The sequence below is a fragment of the Bos mutus genome, chromosome 10 (assembly GCF_027580195.1).
Source record: "Bos mutus isolate GX-2022 chromosome 10, NWIPB_WYAK_1.1, whole genome shotgun sequence".
In the NCBI taxonomy this organism is placed as follows: domain Eukaryota; kingdom Metazoa; phylum Chordata; class Mammalia; order Artiodactyla; family Bovidae; genus Bos; species Bos mutus.
Genome location: NC_091626.1, coordinates 54638738 through 54653123, shown reverse-complemented (window position 1 = coordinate 54653123; position 14386 = coordinate 54638738). Strand labels below are relative to the sequence as shown.

Here is a 14386-nt window from a genome sequence, read left to right as displayed (position 1 = left end):
AAAGAACAGATTATAACATGGATGAATCAGAAATGCATTATGCTAAGTTAAATCAGACTCTAAGAAGTTACTATGTATTTCTATTTATATGACATTCTAGAAAAGGCCAAAATATAAGAATCAAAAACAGAAGAGTGGTTACCTAAGACTGGGAGTAGGGAGAGGACTAAATTCACAGAGAAATTTTTGGGGATGATGAAAGTCTTCTACAACTCAGTTGTGGCAATGGTTATATGATGATGCCCTTGTCAAAACTCACAGAATGGTATACAGTCATCCCTCAGCATGCACAGGGGATTGGTACTGCCAATCTAACGTGTACTCATAGGATGTGGTGAAACTGGAACCCTTATACACTGCTGTTAGAAATGTAAAAATGGTATAGGTGATTCGGAAAACAATCTGAAGTTCCTCAAAAGGCTAAACATAAGGTTGGGACCTCCCTGGTGGTCCGGTGGTTAGGAATCCACCTGCCAATGCAGGGCACGCAGGTTCAATCCCTGGACCGAGAGAATCCCACACGCTGTGGAGAAGCTAGGCCTGTGAGCCACAACTACTGAGCCTGTTCTCTAGAGCCCAAAGGACTGCATGCCACAACTACTGAAGCCCATGGGCCTAGGGCCTGTGTTCCGCAACAAGAGAAACCACCTAAACAAGAAGCCTGCGCAACACAAGGAAGAGTAGCCCCTGCCCGCTCCAACTAGAGAAAGCCTGCACGCAGCAATGAAGATACAGCATAGTCATAGATAAATAAAATAAAAAACAAACAAATAAAACATAAATCCAGTGATTCCACTCCTAGGCAAGAAAAACAAAAGAAAAACAAAAACATATATCCACACAAACACTTGTATATGCATGTTCATAGTACAGCATTATCCAAAACAGTTCCAAAACAGAAATAACTCAAATGTCCATAAACTGATAAACAGATAAATAAAATGTATTTTATTCATATACTCTATAACAAGGAATATTACTCTATAAAAAGCAATGGAGTCCTAACATATGCTACAATGTAGATGAAAAAAACATTAAGCAAAAATGTTGGTTTTGAAGTATCACACACTGTATGAGTCTACCTGTCCAGAAATGTCCAGAATAGGCAAATCTATCAAGACAGAAAATAAGTGAGAAGCCGCCTAGAGCTTGAGGGGATGGGGTGAAGTAGGTTGAGGTACTGTGGCTAAAGGGTACAGGGTGCCTTTCCAGGTGATGAAAACGTTCCAAACTTGACAGTGGTGACAGTTGCACGACTCTGTGAATACTCTGAAAGCCACCGAATTGTATACTTTAAAGGGTAACACGTATTGTATGTGAATTATATTTTAGTAATGCCACTAAAAAATACTGTTCTAATAACAGGGGAAGAGGTTTTAGGAAACACTAACAAAATAACTGTACCATGAAAAGTGGTGTCTAAGCAAACATGTGACTTTTGTGTTTTTGTGCATCTTTGGCATTAGGTTAGGAAAAAATAGAAAAATTATTACCCTTTCCACTGAAGACAACTGTTGCTGTAATCCATCACATTTTTTGTTTGCTTCTTCAAAAAGAGTTTTAAACTTTTCTGTTTGAGATTGTTGCAAATTAATTGTCCGCTGCTGTCTCACACAATCTTCTTCAAAATTTTTCAGTTGAGACTTTAAATCCTGAACTTCATCCTCCTATACAGTCATGAAATTATAGATTATATGAAGAAACACACAAGATTTGGTATCAAAACACAAAAGTAAAAATCATAAAACTGAAAACAGAAAGTAGCTTCATATGATCTTTTTATTTTAAAAGAAGTAATTTATTTTTAATTGGAGAAAAACTGCTTTACAATGTGTTAGTTTCTGCTACACATCAACATGAATCAGCAATTGCTTCCCTCTCTCTTGAAACTCCTTCTCTCCTCCCATCCCATCCCAGACCTCTTGGTTGTCACAACAGAGCGTCTGGGTTTGAGCTCCCCGCATCATCAACAAACTGGCTATCTATTTTACATGTGGTAATGTATATGTTCAGTGTTACTCTTTCAATTCGTCTGCTCCCTCCCCTTCCCACACTGTGTCCACAAGTCTGTTCTCTATGTCTGCATCTCCATTGCTGCCCTGCAGACAGGTTCATCCATATTATCTTTCTAGTGCATTAATATACAATATTTGTTTTTCTCTTTCTGACTTACTTCACTCTGTATAGTAAGCTCCAAGTTGATCCATTTCATTAGGACTGACTCAAATGTGTTCCTTTTTATGGCTGAGTAATATTCCATTATATGATCTTTGATGAGATATTTATACTCATTTCTTAAAGAAAAATAAATTACATTCCATTTTCTGCCTCAAAAATGGAATTCAGATATTTTATTTCTGTTTAATATTATTAGCTTACACATCTCAGTCTAATATACAGCATTCTAATTGCTAACATAAAACTCTTCAGCTCTGGAAATTCAACATCTCAGAACAAAGTTCAGTATTTATACACAATTATTGAATGTAAAAGTTAACTGTGAATTATACCTCAGTGAAGCTATTTTTAAAATAAAATTGAAAACTGCTCCTAAAATGTCTTTGACTATAAGAGCATTTATTCTGAAAGGTTTTAAAAACTTACCGTTTTATTGCGTTCACAGACAACATTATCCAATTCTTCCTGCATAACACGGAGTTTGGCCTTCAGAAATCTAATCTGTGCTTCTGCATCAATAATAATATATATTGTCTTTCATTGAATCTAAGATGCCATCAATTGTAAAACAGACTATTATTTTATGAAGGAAAAAAGTGCTCAAGATGAAGAGTCTAATAGGAGATCCCTTTTAGGAAACACTGAAGAAAACACTAAAGACACAATCCCTAATGTGGAGGCAAATGAAAAATCTACCCAGGTATAAAAGGAACTATATATATCTCAATATAAAAAGAGTAAAGAAAGAAAGGGGGGAAAAATCAAAAATCTTTCCTGAGAATCGGAACTAAAAGCCAGTAGTTTACAGACTGAATTCATACTTACCTATGTCATTCAAAACACCTCAAGCAGAATTTAAAGTGGTTTCAGGTCAATAATGCTCCCAAAGTGTTTGGCAGAAACAAACACAAATCCTCTCTAGCAAAACTCAACTTCAGTCCCAACTACTGCAATCATCAAATGCCACTGACTGCAACACACATCCCAATTTCACCTAAGTTAACATGTAGTGTATGTGTCTGAGAAGCAGAAAAATACACAAATACCTTACTGCTGAAGCTTTTTTCCCCACAAACCCCTAATTAAGATCTACTTTTAGTATTTCATTGCTAGCAAAAGTTCTTTATTCAATAACATCAGTAAACCTTTGCAGTTTTTAGGCGTATAAAAGTACATAAAGTGAAAACTGAACTTGGAACTCACTCATAATTCATCCAGTCATTAATTTAAAAGATATACATTAAGTCTCTACTACATTTCAGGCATAATACGGATATTGTTAAGACAAGCTTTGCCTTCATGAAGCTTATCTTAAGTAAACAATCTTAATATTCAGTCTCTGAAAGATCATTAGGACAAACCCCACAGAGCACACACGTCTCCACACATACTTCCTGCTTCAAAGCTCTTGTTATAAACTGTCCCCAGCATTACTTGGAACTGATGAACTATGGTTGGCTCTAGCCACACCTAGATTTCTCCAGCCTTGACTCTCTTCTAGCCTCCAGGTTAGCAGAGGACAGAAGGGAAACAATCCATCTCTTCTCTCCCCAACTCTAACTTCAGTAGTATCATCAAGGAGCTGAGTGCTCTGTCTCTGGAGGTACACAGCATTAACCTCCCTCTCATCGCACTCCAACTTTAGTCTTACAAAGCAGTGCTTTGTATACTTAATTACATTTTGTACACTTACACAACTTTAAACTTACAAAGGAGTCTTACAAAGTTTTGTGCTACTAAACTACTTTTTTATTGCTTCCTTCCACACATAACCCAGCCATTCTAGGTAATCATGTGGAATAGGCAAGAACTCCCTAAAAGGGGAGACACCTTGGTCAAAGACTGTGAACAGAGAAGGATGCAAAAGTGGCAGAGAGGTCATTAAGCAATAAGAAACAAAGCAGCAATTTAAGGTAGTCTGTGCCAGTTCTTATACCTGGGCGGAGGAACTCTCTAACAAGGCCATGAGTGACTATTAACTGAGTAACAGCCAATATCTGACCACTTAGTCCTTGAAGGCATCTTGAGGCATGAAGGTAATTTTTTCTTTCACTTGCCTTCATTCTTAATGATTAGCCTCAGAAAGCTTGGATAGGTTAGTAAACGTAACAAATGCATAAATGAATTATTCCTCATTTATGACTAATTAGCAGCAGCAGCATAATAATCATTATACATGTAAATCAATAAGATTTTCACAGAATCAGAATATTAAACATAAACTTCATGATCATCTAATATTAATACAAACTGCTAAATTTTCAAGTGAAGACATTGCTATTATAGAGGGACTAAGCAGTATCCCTGAACCCAGTTAATTACAGTTCAACATTAACTATGTTCATATAAACTCAACTGTATTGTTTTTTATGTAAATAGAATAGGTGGCACGTCATAAATTCAACAATTTTAGAGGCACTACCGGTAACTAACATAATGTTTTTGATGACTCAGACTAAGTATTTTTCTAGTGGTATGCAGAGAATGAGTTTGTAAGAAAGAAATCAGTATCAGGGCTAGTGCACTGGGACGACCCAGAGGGATGGTATGGGGAGGGAGGAGGGAGGAGGGTTCAGGATGGGGAACACATGTATACCTGCGGTGGATTCATTTTGATATTTGGCAAAACTAATACAATTATGTAAAGTTTAAAAATTAAATAAAATTTAAAAACAAAACAAAACAAAAAAAATAAATAAAAGCATAAAAAAAATAATATTCATTAGAAAATTCATTATTTTACTTGATGCTAATCAATAATTCATTTATCCTTTAACACATGTTAATTTAATACACAATAAAGAGAATTCAGTAACATCAAATGAAAGGAATTCAAAGAGACATTTTTAAAAAATTATTTCAATGTTTTAATAATAAGCTATGGGGCATTTATTTAACTTTAGTTGAAAATGGGTCAATGAAACTAATCCTAGATAGTTCTTTTTAGTTTTACTTTTTATAATAGAAAATATCAAACATATATAAAAGTAGTGAGACGGGTTCAGTGAAACTCTGCTTACCCATCATCCATTTTTAACAATTACAAACTTAAAAGCAATTTTATTTCATCTATCAAACAAATGCAAAACATCACAATACATTTTCTAAATACAAGAAAAATTGTTCTCAGTGTTGCTTTTTTAAGCAATTGTGATAGAAGAATAAATATAAACAAAAAACCTACCTGTTCCAATGTCTTCACTAACACCAGAAAAAATATCATCATTTATAAAATCAGGTAAGCCTTCTTCCTCTAGTTGCCCTTCAATCTTGCTAATTGTTTTTGCAAGAGAAAAGTCTGAGAAATCCTCTGGAATGGCAACATCACTGGCAGTCTGCACATGAGAGTATTTCAATTTTACACTAAAAAAAAAAAAAATATATATATATATGTGTGTGTATATATATATATATATATAAAATATAAAAAGTAGATATGATTCCCAGATATGACCTTTATTCAAATTAAAAAGCAGATCAAAATTATTATTATAAATTTTAAGTTTATCATGATATCTACAATTGATACTTTCAAGGACTATACTACAAGAGATTTAGTAGACTTTTAATCTTTATGACAATCACAGAGCTGGAGAAGGCTTTATGATGCCAGTTACTCTAGACATTGACAATGTAAAAAAAATAAACAGAAACCTCAATTAAACACTATGGCAAAACCAATACAAGATTGTAAAGTAAATTAGCCACCAATTAAAATAAATAAGTTTACATCAAAAAAATAAATAAATAAAGAGAAGACTAAAATCATAAAAAAAAAAAAACACACACACACACAGTCAGGAGACCAGGAGGGGCAACTTTCACACCATGCGACAACAGCAAAGCCCAAGAGTGTAAAGAAAGACTCCTCTTCCTTTCCAGCTACAGCTCCGCTGATGAAAAGCCTTTGTTCCCTACAGCCTTCCCAGCTTCCTTTTCCCCCTAAGAAAGAGTTACCCTCGCCTTGCTGTGCAGGGACTTGCATGTGGCTCACCATGGTGACAGATCCCAAAGTGCAGTTCTCTCCTGATTCCAAACAAACCCATTTTTTGCTAAAGAATTATGTGTTTTAGGTCAGCACTCTCAACCGAACACCAAAACTAAGAGTACTGAACTTGGCCTCCCAGGTCAAATACAGACTATGGCTTTTAATTTTACCTGCTGCTGGAAAAGAACTGTACAATTTGATATCACTCTAGCCATAAGTCTGCAAACACTGAAGAACAATACGTCTTGAGAAACAATTGCAGAGTAAAGACTTCTTAGCTCAAACTCCACATATTTTTCCACCTAAAGAAACATTATAAGCAGGATCAAAATCTACCAAAAAGTTGTGTTTTGATTTTAAGGGGAGAAATATGAAATAAAAGTCACTATCAAAGGCATTGAGGAATGGGCCAAGACTAACTCATTCAGTCTGTTTCTGAAAGCCTTACTTTTAACTTTAAAGCCTAACTCACTTTTAACACATAAGCAAAGGCTTTACAATTCTTTTGGGAAAAGAACCTTTTATTTAAAATGTAAACTTGAAGTCTGAAAATAAGATAACCCTTTCCAGTTATGTATGTACTTATGTATTCAGCATATGTTCTCTTTTCTTCTATCCATTTTAGATTTTTTTCTTCCTTATCCTTTCACCCTGTGTTTCTGGTCTCTTATATTCAAAAAACAAAAACTTTACTTGGCTTTTCTTGGTGAAGGTGAAAGAAGAGAGTGAAAAAGCTGGCTTAAAACTCAACATTCAAAAAACTAAGATCATGGCATCAGGTCCAATCACTTCATGGCAAATAGATGAGGAAAAAGTGGAAACAGTATCAGATTTCATTTTACTGGGCTCCAAAATCCCTGCGGACAGTGATGGCAGCCATGAAATGAAAAGATGCTTGCTCCTTGAAAGAAAAGCTATGACATACCTAGACACCATATTAAAAAGCAGAGACATTAGTCAAAGCTATGTTTTTTCTAGTAGTCATGTATGGATGTGAGAGGTGAAGCATAAAGAAGGCTGAGTGAGCACCAAAGAATTGATGCTTTCAAACTGTGGTGCTGGAGAAGACTCTTCAAGAGTCCCTTGGACAGCAAGGAGGTCAAACCAGTCAATCCTAAATCAACCCTGAATATTCACTGGAATGACTGATGCTGAAGCTGAAGCTCCAATACTTCGCCACCTGATGTAAAGAGTCAACTCACTGGAAAGGACCCTAATGTTAGGAAGATTGAGGGCAAGAGAAGAAGAGGCCTCAGAGGATAAGATGGTTGGATGGCATCACTGACTCAATGGACATGAGCTTGAGCAAATTCTGGGAGACAGTGAATGACAGGGAAGCCTGGCAAGCTGCAGTTCATGGGGTCGCAGTCAGACACAACTTGGCAACTGAACAATGACAAAAATACACAAGGATTAACAAAGATTTTCCAGAATTATAATGCAGTTATCAGTTTGAATAAGCAATAGACATGTAAAATTAATAATTTACTGTGAATTAGAAGCTGGTTGGTACAATCCACTGCAGGTGTGAGACTCCTTTTCAAGAAGGTCTACTATTCTAAAGAATCCCTTGGGTCTCCTTTTAGTGCTTAAAGTACTAAAAATAGTCTTGAAAGTTTTTTCACCCAAAACAATAGAATGTAAATTACAACTATACTGTAGTTTTATTGAGAGCATGCCAAAATCATTCTATATCTCAATATACACAATAATGCATGGTGTTCAAAAAGTATAAGACTATTCAGTCTATTTGAGAGAACTAGGCAGAAACAGCATCTAGGTTCTAGTTTCTGATCTAAGAAAATAACTAGCTAAAAATAACAGTTAAAAATTTTGAAATGTGGCATTTTTGCTTATCTAATCAAATATTTCTGATTAGAAGATGCTTTAAATTACTAACTGTGGAGAAAAATGTAGAGTGTAATTTTGTATCTTTTGGGATATAAAAAGATCCAAAGAAACAAAACTTACTAGTTAAGAACAATGATACTGTAAATTATGAAACTAAAAAAAGAAAGTAATAATTTAAAAAACTGTACTATACCTTGATTTCCTTCCTTTACTTGCAGAGTATAGTTTGTTTTGAACTTTGTTTATGGGATCAACATTTTTGGTCTTTGGCTAAAGGATAAGAATTTAAATGACTGATTAATTAATTACATTCTAATCAGTTGCCTAGGAAGGCAATTACGTAATACACAGAATCACTAGTTTGCTACATAGAATTCCTATTTTCACATAATTAATAAAACTGTATTTTAAGGAATCCAGAATTGTATAGCTAGAAAAGACCTAGTTATTACTAGGACCAAGAGATTTAAAGATAAGAAAATGAGTCCCAAAGATTTGAAGATATTCAGCTAGTTAGCAGAATGTTCAACTGGATGTTCTGATTTACAGAATTTACTTCTCATCAATTCTTGTTCGGACACGTCTCCACGTATACTATTCCCTGGGTCAAAGATCCCCATGGGTGGAATCTGTACATCCCAGTATGCCCAGCACCTGGAATAGTGATCTCTACACACAGTAAATATTTAAACAAACAAATAAACCTCCCAAATTGCCTTCATTGTATATAAATTCTTTTCTTTTTCAGATCTTCCATCTAATAAATTTGGGCTTCAGAGAGAAAACTAAAAATTAATGTATCTTCAAACTGTTCAGTGAAACTATGAGACAAAAAAGGATTCAATTTATTTTATGAGCAATATTTCATAAACGCATATCTTTTAAATAACAAGGCTAATATTCTATTTCTATAGAATCATACGGTTTTGTCTAAGAAAAATACTAAAAGCCAACCTATATTCTACAGAATGTAATCACATTTCCAAAAAGTTTAAATTCATACCTTAGTTTCTGAATGTAAATGAACTGTCCCTTCAGATAATGGACGTCTACAGATAAAAAATAAACATCATATATTAATAGTAGATGGTACTAAACTGAGACAGAATAAAATTCAACAGCAATTATATCTGAAAGGAAAATATATAAAACTATCAAGTAGACTTTGCTATAATTCTAATTATACACATGTTAACTTACTTTGAGTGAGTGTCACAAACAAGAAAAGTGCTTTGGTCAAATAATTCGTCTTTGGGAAGAAACACTAAAGTGCCAATTTTTTTGTAGGAAAATGTAGCACAAATTTTAATGAATTGAAATCACAATGAGTGATACTGGCTTCACACGGGAATCATCTATTTTACAAAATGATTCACCACAGGGCTTTACATTGTGAAGTCACTCAGTGTTATTGTTTGTCTCACACATTTAAAAACGTAAAAACTTGATCAGTGTGTTCTTCCCCACTATATCATGAACTCCACGAGGGTAGCAATCATACTTCTGCCTGAGTTCACTGCTCTACGTCTAGTCCTTGGCATAGTACCTGGCACATAAGCTCTTAAATTGGCACTAAATAAATATTTGTTAAGTGTATAAATAAATATATCTAAAATACATTTTTTATGCAGTTTGGGGAATATGTTTGTAGCTTAAAACACATAATGTTTATGGGAGTCTGCAAACTACAGCCCAAGGTTTAATCACCCACATCCATTTACGTACACACTGTCCACATCTGCTTTCGCACTACAACAGCCAATCTGTAGTTGTGACAAAGACTGTATAGCCCACAAACCTAAAAATATTTACTATCTGGCTCTTTATAGAAAAAATCTGCCTACCCATGACCGATTTTCCAGATCATCCCCAACACATGTATTAATATTTCTAAAACCCAACCACTTCAGTACCTATCATTGCTATTAAAAAAAACCAAAAGCCCTCTGTATATTCTGAGGACTCCTAACCAAAGTAGAGAACATACAAACAAAATTACTTTCTATCGGATGCCACCTACAGTCACCTAATAGCTATACTTTTTGTTCAATGCTAAACACAAAGATATACTTAAGATAGATATTAAATACAGCCTCTTAAAGAACTAGAAACTGCTCTGTAAAGGGGGGGAAAAGGCCTTCAAATATCTTAAAATTAGAGACCAAAGACTCATTCTCATATATGACATGAAAATGCTTCCAAACTTTATTTATTTGGCTGTGCCAGGTCTTAGGTGTGGCATGCAGGGCATTAGGGATCTAATTCCTCCACCAGGGATTCAAGCCTGACCCCCTGCATTGGGAACATGCAGTCTTAGCCATTGGACCACCAGGGAAGTCTGTTTCCAAATTTTATACAAGATTAAGTGATCTCTTTAAATCATTCTTATTTTAAATCAGTATTTGCCATTTCCTTACATTTTTCTACATCTTCCATCTCCCCCTGCCCACCTACCATATACATATTCATAAGGACCAAAGACATTTAACAGTTATCTGTCTCCCTCAGGTTTAGCAGAGTGCTACTACTTTGTTAGTGTATTTCATGAAAGATAATTTCCACAGTATTCAGATTATTTTTGGTAAACTTCTTGTAAGATTTGTGTGTAATGGGATTAAAATAACTTGTGTGGTAAACCCTGCTTCCAGCAGACTGAAGGACAGGCATGCTATACTATCAGGAAACTGAGGTCTGGTTTACCTACCATATTCACACAGGGGAAGTAACCCTGGATGTTGAAGACCTATTACAATAAATAGTCTGACTACAATAATTTAATTCAATTATCACTGTTCCAAGCTGAAACAGATTGTCGCTTCACAGAATTACCTCCCATCTTTAATTTCCAACCATCAAGTGCCATGTTTGACATGGCAAAAGCCATCTGTTCAAATACTAGCATTAAAAAAAAATGGCCACCTGATCTAGGTAAGCAGAGGTGTTATCACCACTTTGCACTTAAGGAAAATTTAGTGAAAGAAAAACAACAGATTTATTTTCATGCTTGTAAAATCAGTCTCTCACTTGTTTCAACAGAAACCAGGGATTAGCAGTTGTTAACATTATTTCAATCTTTTTTATTTACTGGATAAAAACTGTAATTAATGGTAACTGAATTTTGGAATTTTGGTAACTATTAAACACTATGTTCCATAAAATATCAGAAAGCATTATGTACAATATGGATATGTAGTTTCATGTTATATATTATATATATACACACACAATGTATATATCAAATGATGATATAAAGATATCTTTATGGAAAAAAATTTTAATTTCAAAACATATTAAAAATATGTTCTTTTAATACATTAGGCATTAACTCCTTGGGAGCAGAACCTAGTCTGTTTATTCACCCCAGTGTACCACCAATACATTAATTGTTCAAAATTTGTTATGACCTAATTTATTTTTGGCACTAATCAGATCAGATCAGATCAGTCACTCAGTCGTGTCTGACTCTTTGTGACCCCATGAATCACAGCACGCCAGGCCTCCCTGTCCAACACCAACTCCTGGTGTTCACTGAGACTCATGTCCATCGAGTCAGTGATGCCATCCAGCCATCTCATCCTCTGTCATCCCCTTCTCCTCCTGCCCCCAATCCCTCCCAGCATCAGGGTGTTTTCCAATGAATCAACTCTTCGCATGAGGTGGCCAAAGTACTGGAGTTTCAGCTTTAGTATCATTCCTTCCAAAGAAATCCCAGGGCTGATCTCCAGAATGGACTGGTTGGATCTCCTGGCAGTCCAAGCGACTCTCAAGAGTCTTCTCCAACACCACAGTTCAAAAGCATCAATTCTTTGGCACTCAGGCTTCTTCACAGTCCAACTCTCACATCCATACATGACCACAGGAAAAACCATAGCCTTGACTAGACGACCTTTGTTGGCAAAGTAATGTCTCTGCTTTTGAATATGCTATCTAGGTTGGTCATAACTTTCCTTCCAATAGTGTTCATTATTTTTTTTCAGGCTTACTGAAATAAAATTCATACATGGTAAAATATACCTCTTTAGGTGTACATTTCTATAAATTTTACAAAATTATATGTCATGTAACCATCACCACAACCAAGATAAAGAACATTTCCATCATCCCAAAAAGTTCCCTTGTGCTCTGCTGTAGTTAATTCCTTTCCCAAGTCCCACATAACCACTAATTCAATTTCTGTCCCTATATTTTTACCTTTTTCAGAATGTCAAATAAATGAAATCATACAGTATATACATTTTTCAGTCTATCTTCTTTTACTCAGCATCCATGTTGTTGCTGTTATCAGCAGTTCATTGCCTTTAATTGCAAAGAAAGACTCAATTACATGGATATACCATAATTTGTTTATCCATTCACCACTTTGATCGATGTTTGAGTTGTTCCCAGTTTGGGCAATTATGAATAAAATGGCTATAAATGTTTGCATGCACGTTTTTTCTTGGACACATGTCTTCATTTTTCTTGGGTATATAGCTAGAGAGGAACTGCTGGACTGTATGCAATAATTATTCTTGACTAAATGGATAAGGTCTCAATATTTCAAATATGAGCCAAATATACTGCCACTTAAGTAATACGGCTTTGCTGTTTCTAAGGCCTTTAAGGTGTTTAAACATTAAAGTCTCTCTGTGCAACTCTCAATGTCTGCTTCTTCATCTTAGAAGACTGGGAGATCTCACAGCTATTCTAAGATTTAAAGAATCACAAGCAGGTTTAGTCCACCATTCTTAATGTTCTTTTGCTGATAACGCTCTCAAAAGTTTCTTACCCATTTGATTCCAGTCAGTTACATGTGCCATTACCACACTCATAACTCTAAGACTGCTTCTTTACCCTAAACTCCTCTCTCTCTCCCTTCCTCCCACCTCTTCCCCAAACTCAGTTGAAAAATAGTTTACTTTGAGGTTGTCAAGTTTCTATAAGGGGACTACTACCTTTAGTTAGATCTTTAATCTGAGACATTTTATCCAAATGGATAGGTTCACTAGGTGTAATTTAAAATGATCCTTGCCCTCAAAAACCTTAATCCACTGGCAACTTTTATCAATAGTTGTGATAAAAGTTTTTTATCACTTTATTTTAAGTCTGACCTTTGCCACAAAGGTGAGCTTTAATATTTAATAGACTTTTATCCCTTAAACATTTTTTCAATTTTATCTCATAATTTTTTAGGTCTAAAAGCAGTTAACTGGGAGGAGCTAAGATGGCAGAGGAGTAGGACAGGGAGAACACTTTCTCCCCAACAAATTCATCAAAAGAGCATTTAAACATCGAGTAAATTCCACAAAACAACTTCTGAATGCCGGCAGAGGACATCAGGCACCCAGAAAAGCAATCCAAGTCTTCGAAAGGAGGTAGGAAAAAATACAGAAGACAAAAAAAGAGAAAAAAAAGGGAAGGACGGAGTTCCGTCCCGGGAAAGAAGTCTTAAAAAGAGAGAAGTTTCCAACACCAGGAAACCTTCTCACTGCCGAATCTGTGCCAAGCCTTGGAAGCACAGAGGGCAACATAACAGGGAGGAAAAATAAACAAACAGTTAAAACCTGCAGATTGCAAGCCCTATGGTAACTCCCCCAGCAGAGAAGCAGCGCAGACGCCTGCACACGCCACTAGCAAGTGGGGGCTGGGCAGGGAGGCGCGGCACGGGCTGCATAGCTTAGAGTAAGGATCTGGCCTGAATACCCCAAGGGCTATCTGAGCGAAATAATTTGGGCTAGCAAACCAGACTGTGGGATATCTACCACGCGAAAAGCCAGCCCTAACCTAAGACACCGCCAGGCCCACGCATGGAACAAAGGACTGAACAGAGATAGCCAGCTGCAGACCATCCCCCTCCACTGACAGGCAGCCAGAGCTGGAAGGGGGCAATCGCAGCCCCAGAGAGACATTATCTATAAAACTGTAAGCAGGCTTTTTTGCTAACTAAAACTTCCTGGGGGTCTGGACGGTCAACATCCGTCTGAGAAGGTGCGCCGGTTGTACACCTAGATAACCAAGCGGCAGGGAGGCGATAAGTCGCAGCAATCGCGCTCGCCAAACACCTCATCACCTGAGCTGCTCGGACCTGGGAAGGGCACAAAACGCAGGCCCAACCGAGTCTGGGCCTCTGAGGACTACCCGAGTGCCTGAACCTGAGCGGCTTGGACCTGGGAGGTGCAGGCAGCCCAGGGCCGGCCTCGGATGGTTCCTGGTGGAGCAACCTAGAGCCTGAGCAGTGTGGGCAGGGAGGCTACACGCGCCATGAACAGGGCAGACCCAGTGTGTCTGAGGGCACTGCAAGCACACACCAGTGTTATTTGTTTGCAGCGTCCCTCCCTCCCCACAGCGCGACTGAACAAGTGAGCCTAAAAAAAAAAAAAAGTGTCCACC

The 14386-nt window shown here is 36.5% G+C and overlaps 1 protein-coding gene across 7 annotated transcripts in view; it reads right to left on the bottom strand.

The window, feature by feature from the left end:
- Window positions 1-14386, bottom strand: part of TEX9 (testis expressed 9) — a 232959-nt gene that overhangs the window by 62571 nt on the left and 156002 nt on the right. For 4 of the 7 annotated variants that reach the window (XM_070377959.1, XM_070377960.1, XM_070377956.1 and 1 more), the window contains 3 exons: window positions 5363-5541; window positions 2605-2687; window positions 1494-1667 (listed from right to left, as the gene is read on the bottom strand). In XM_070377959.1, coding sequence (XP_070234060.1) covers window positions 1494-1667; window positions 2605-2649 — 219 coding nt within the window. In that variant the 5' untranslated portion in view covers window positions 2650-2687; window positions 5363-5541. Of the gene's footprint in view, window positions 1-1493; window positions 1668-2604; window positions 2688-5362; window positions 5542-8210; window positions 8288-9020; window positions 9067-14386 lie in introns of all 7 variants that reach the window. The other 3 variants (XM_070377955.1, XM_005905623.2, XM_070377957.1) reach the window with 1 other exon arrangement.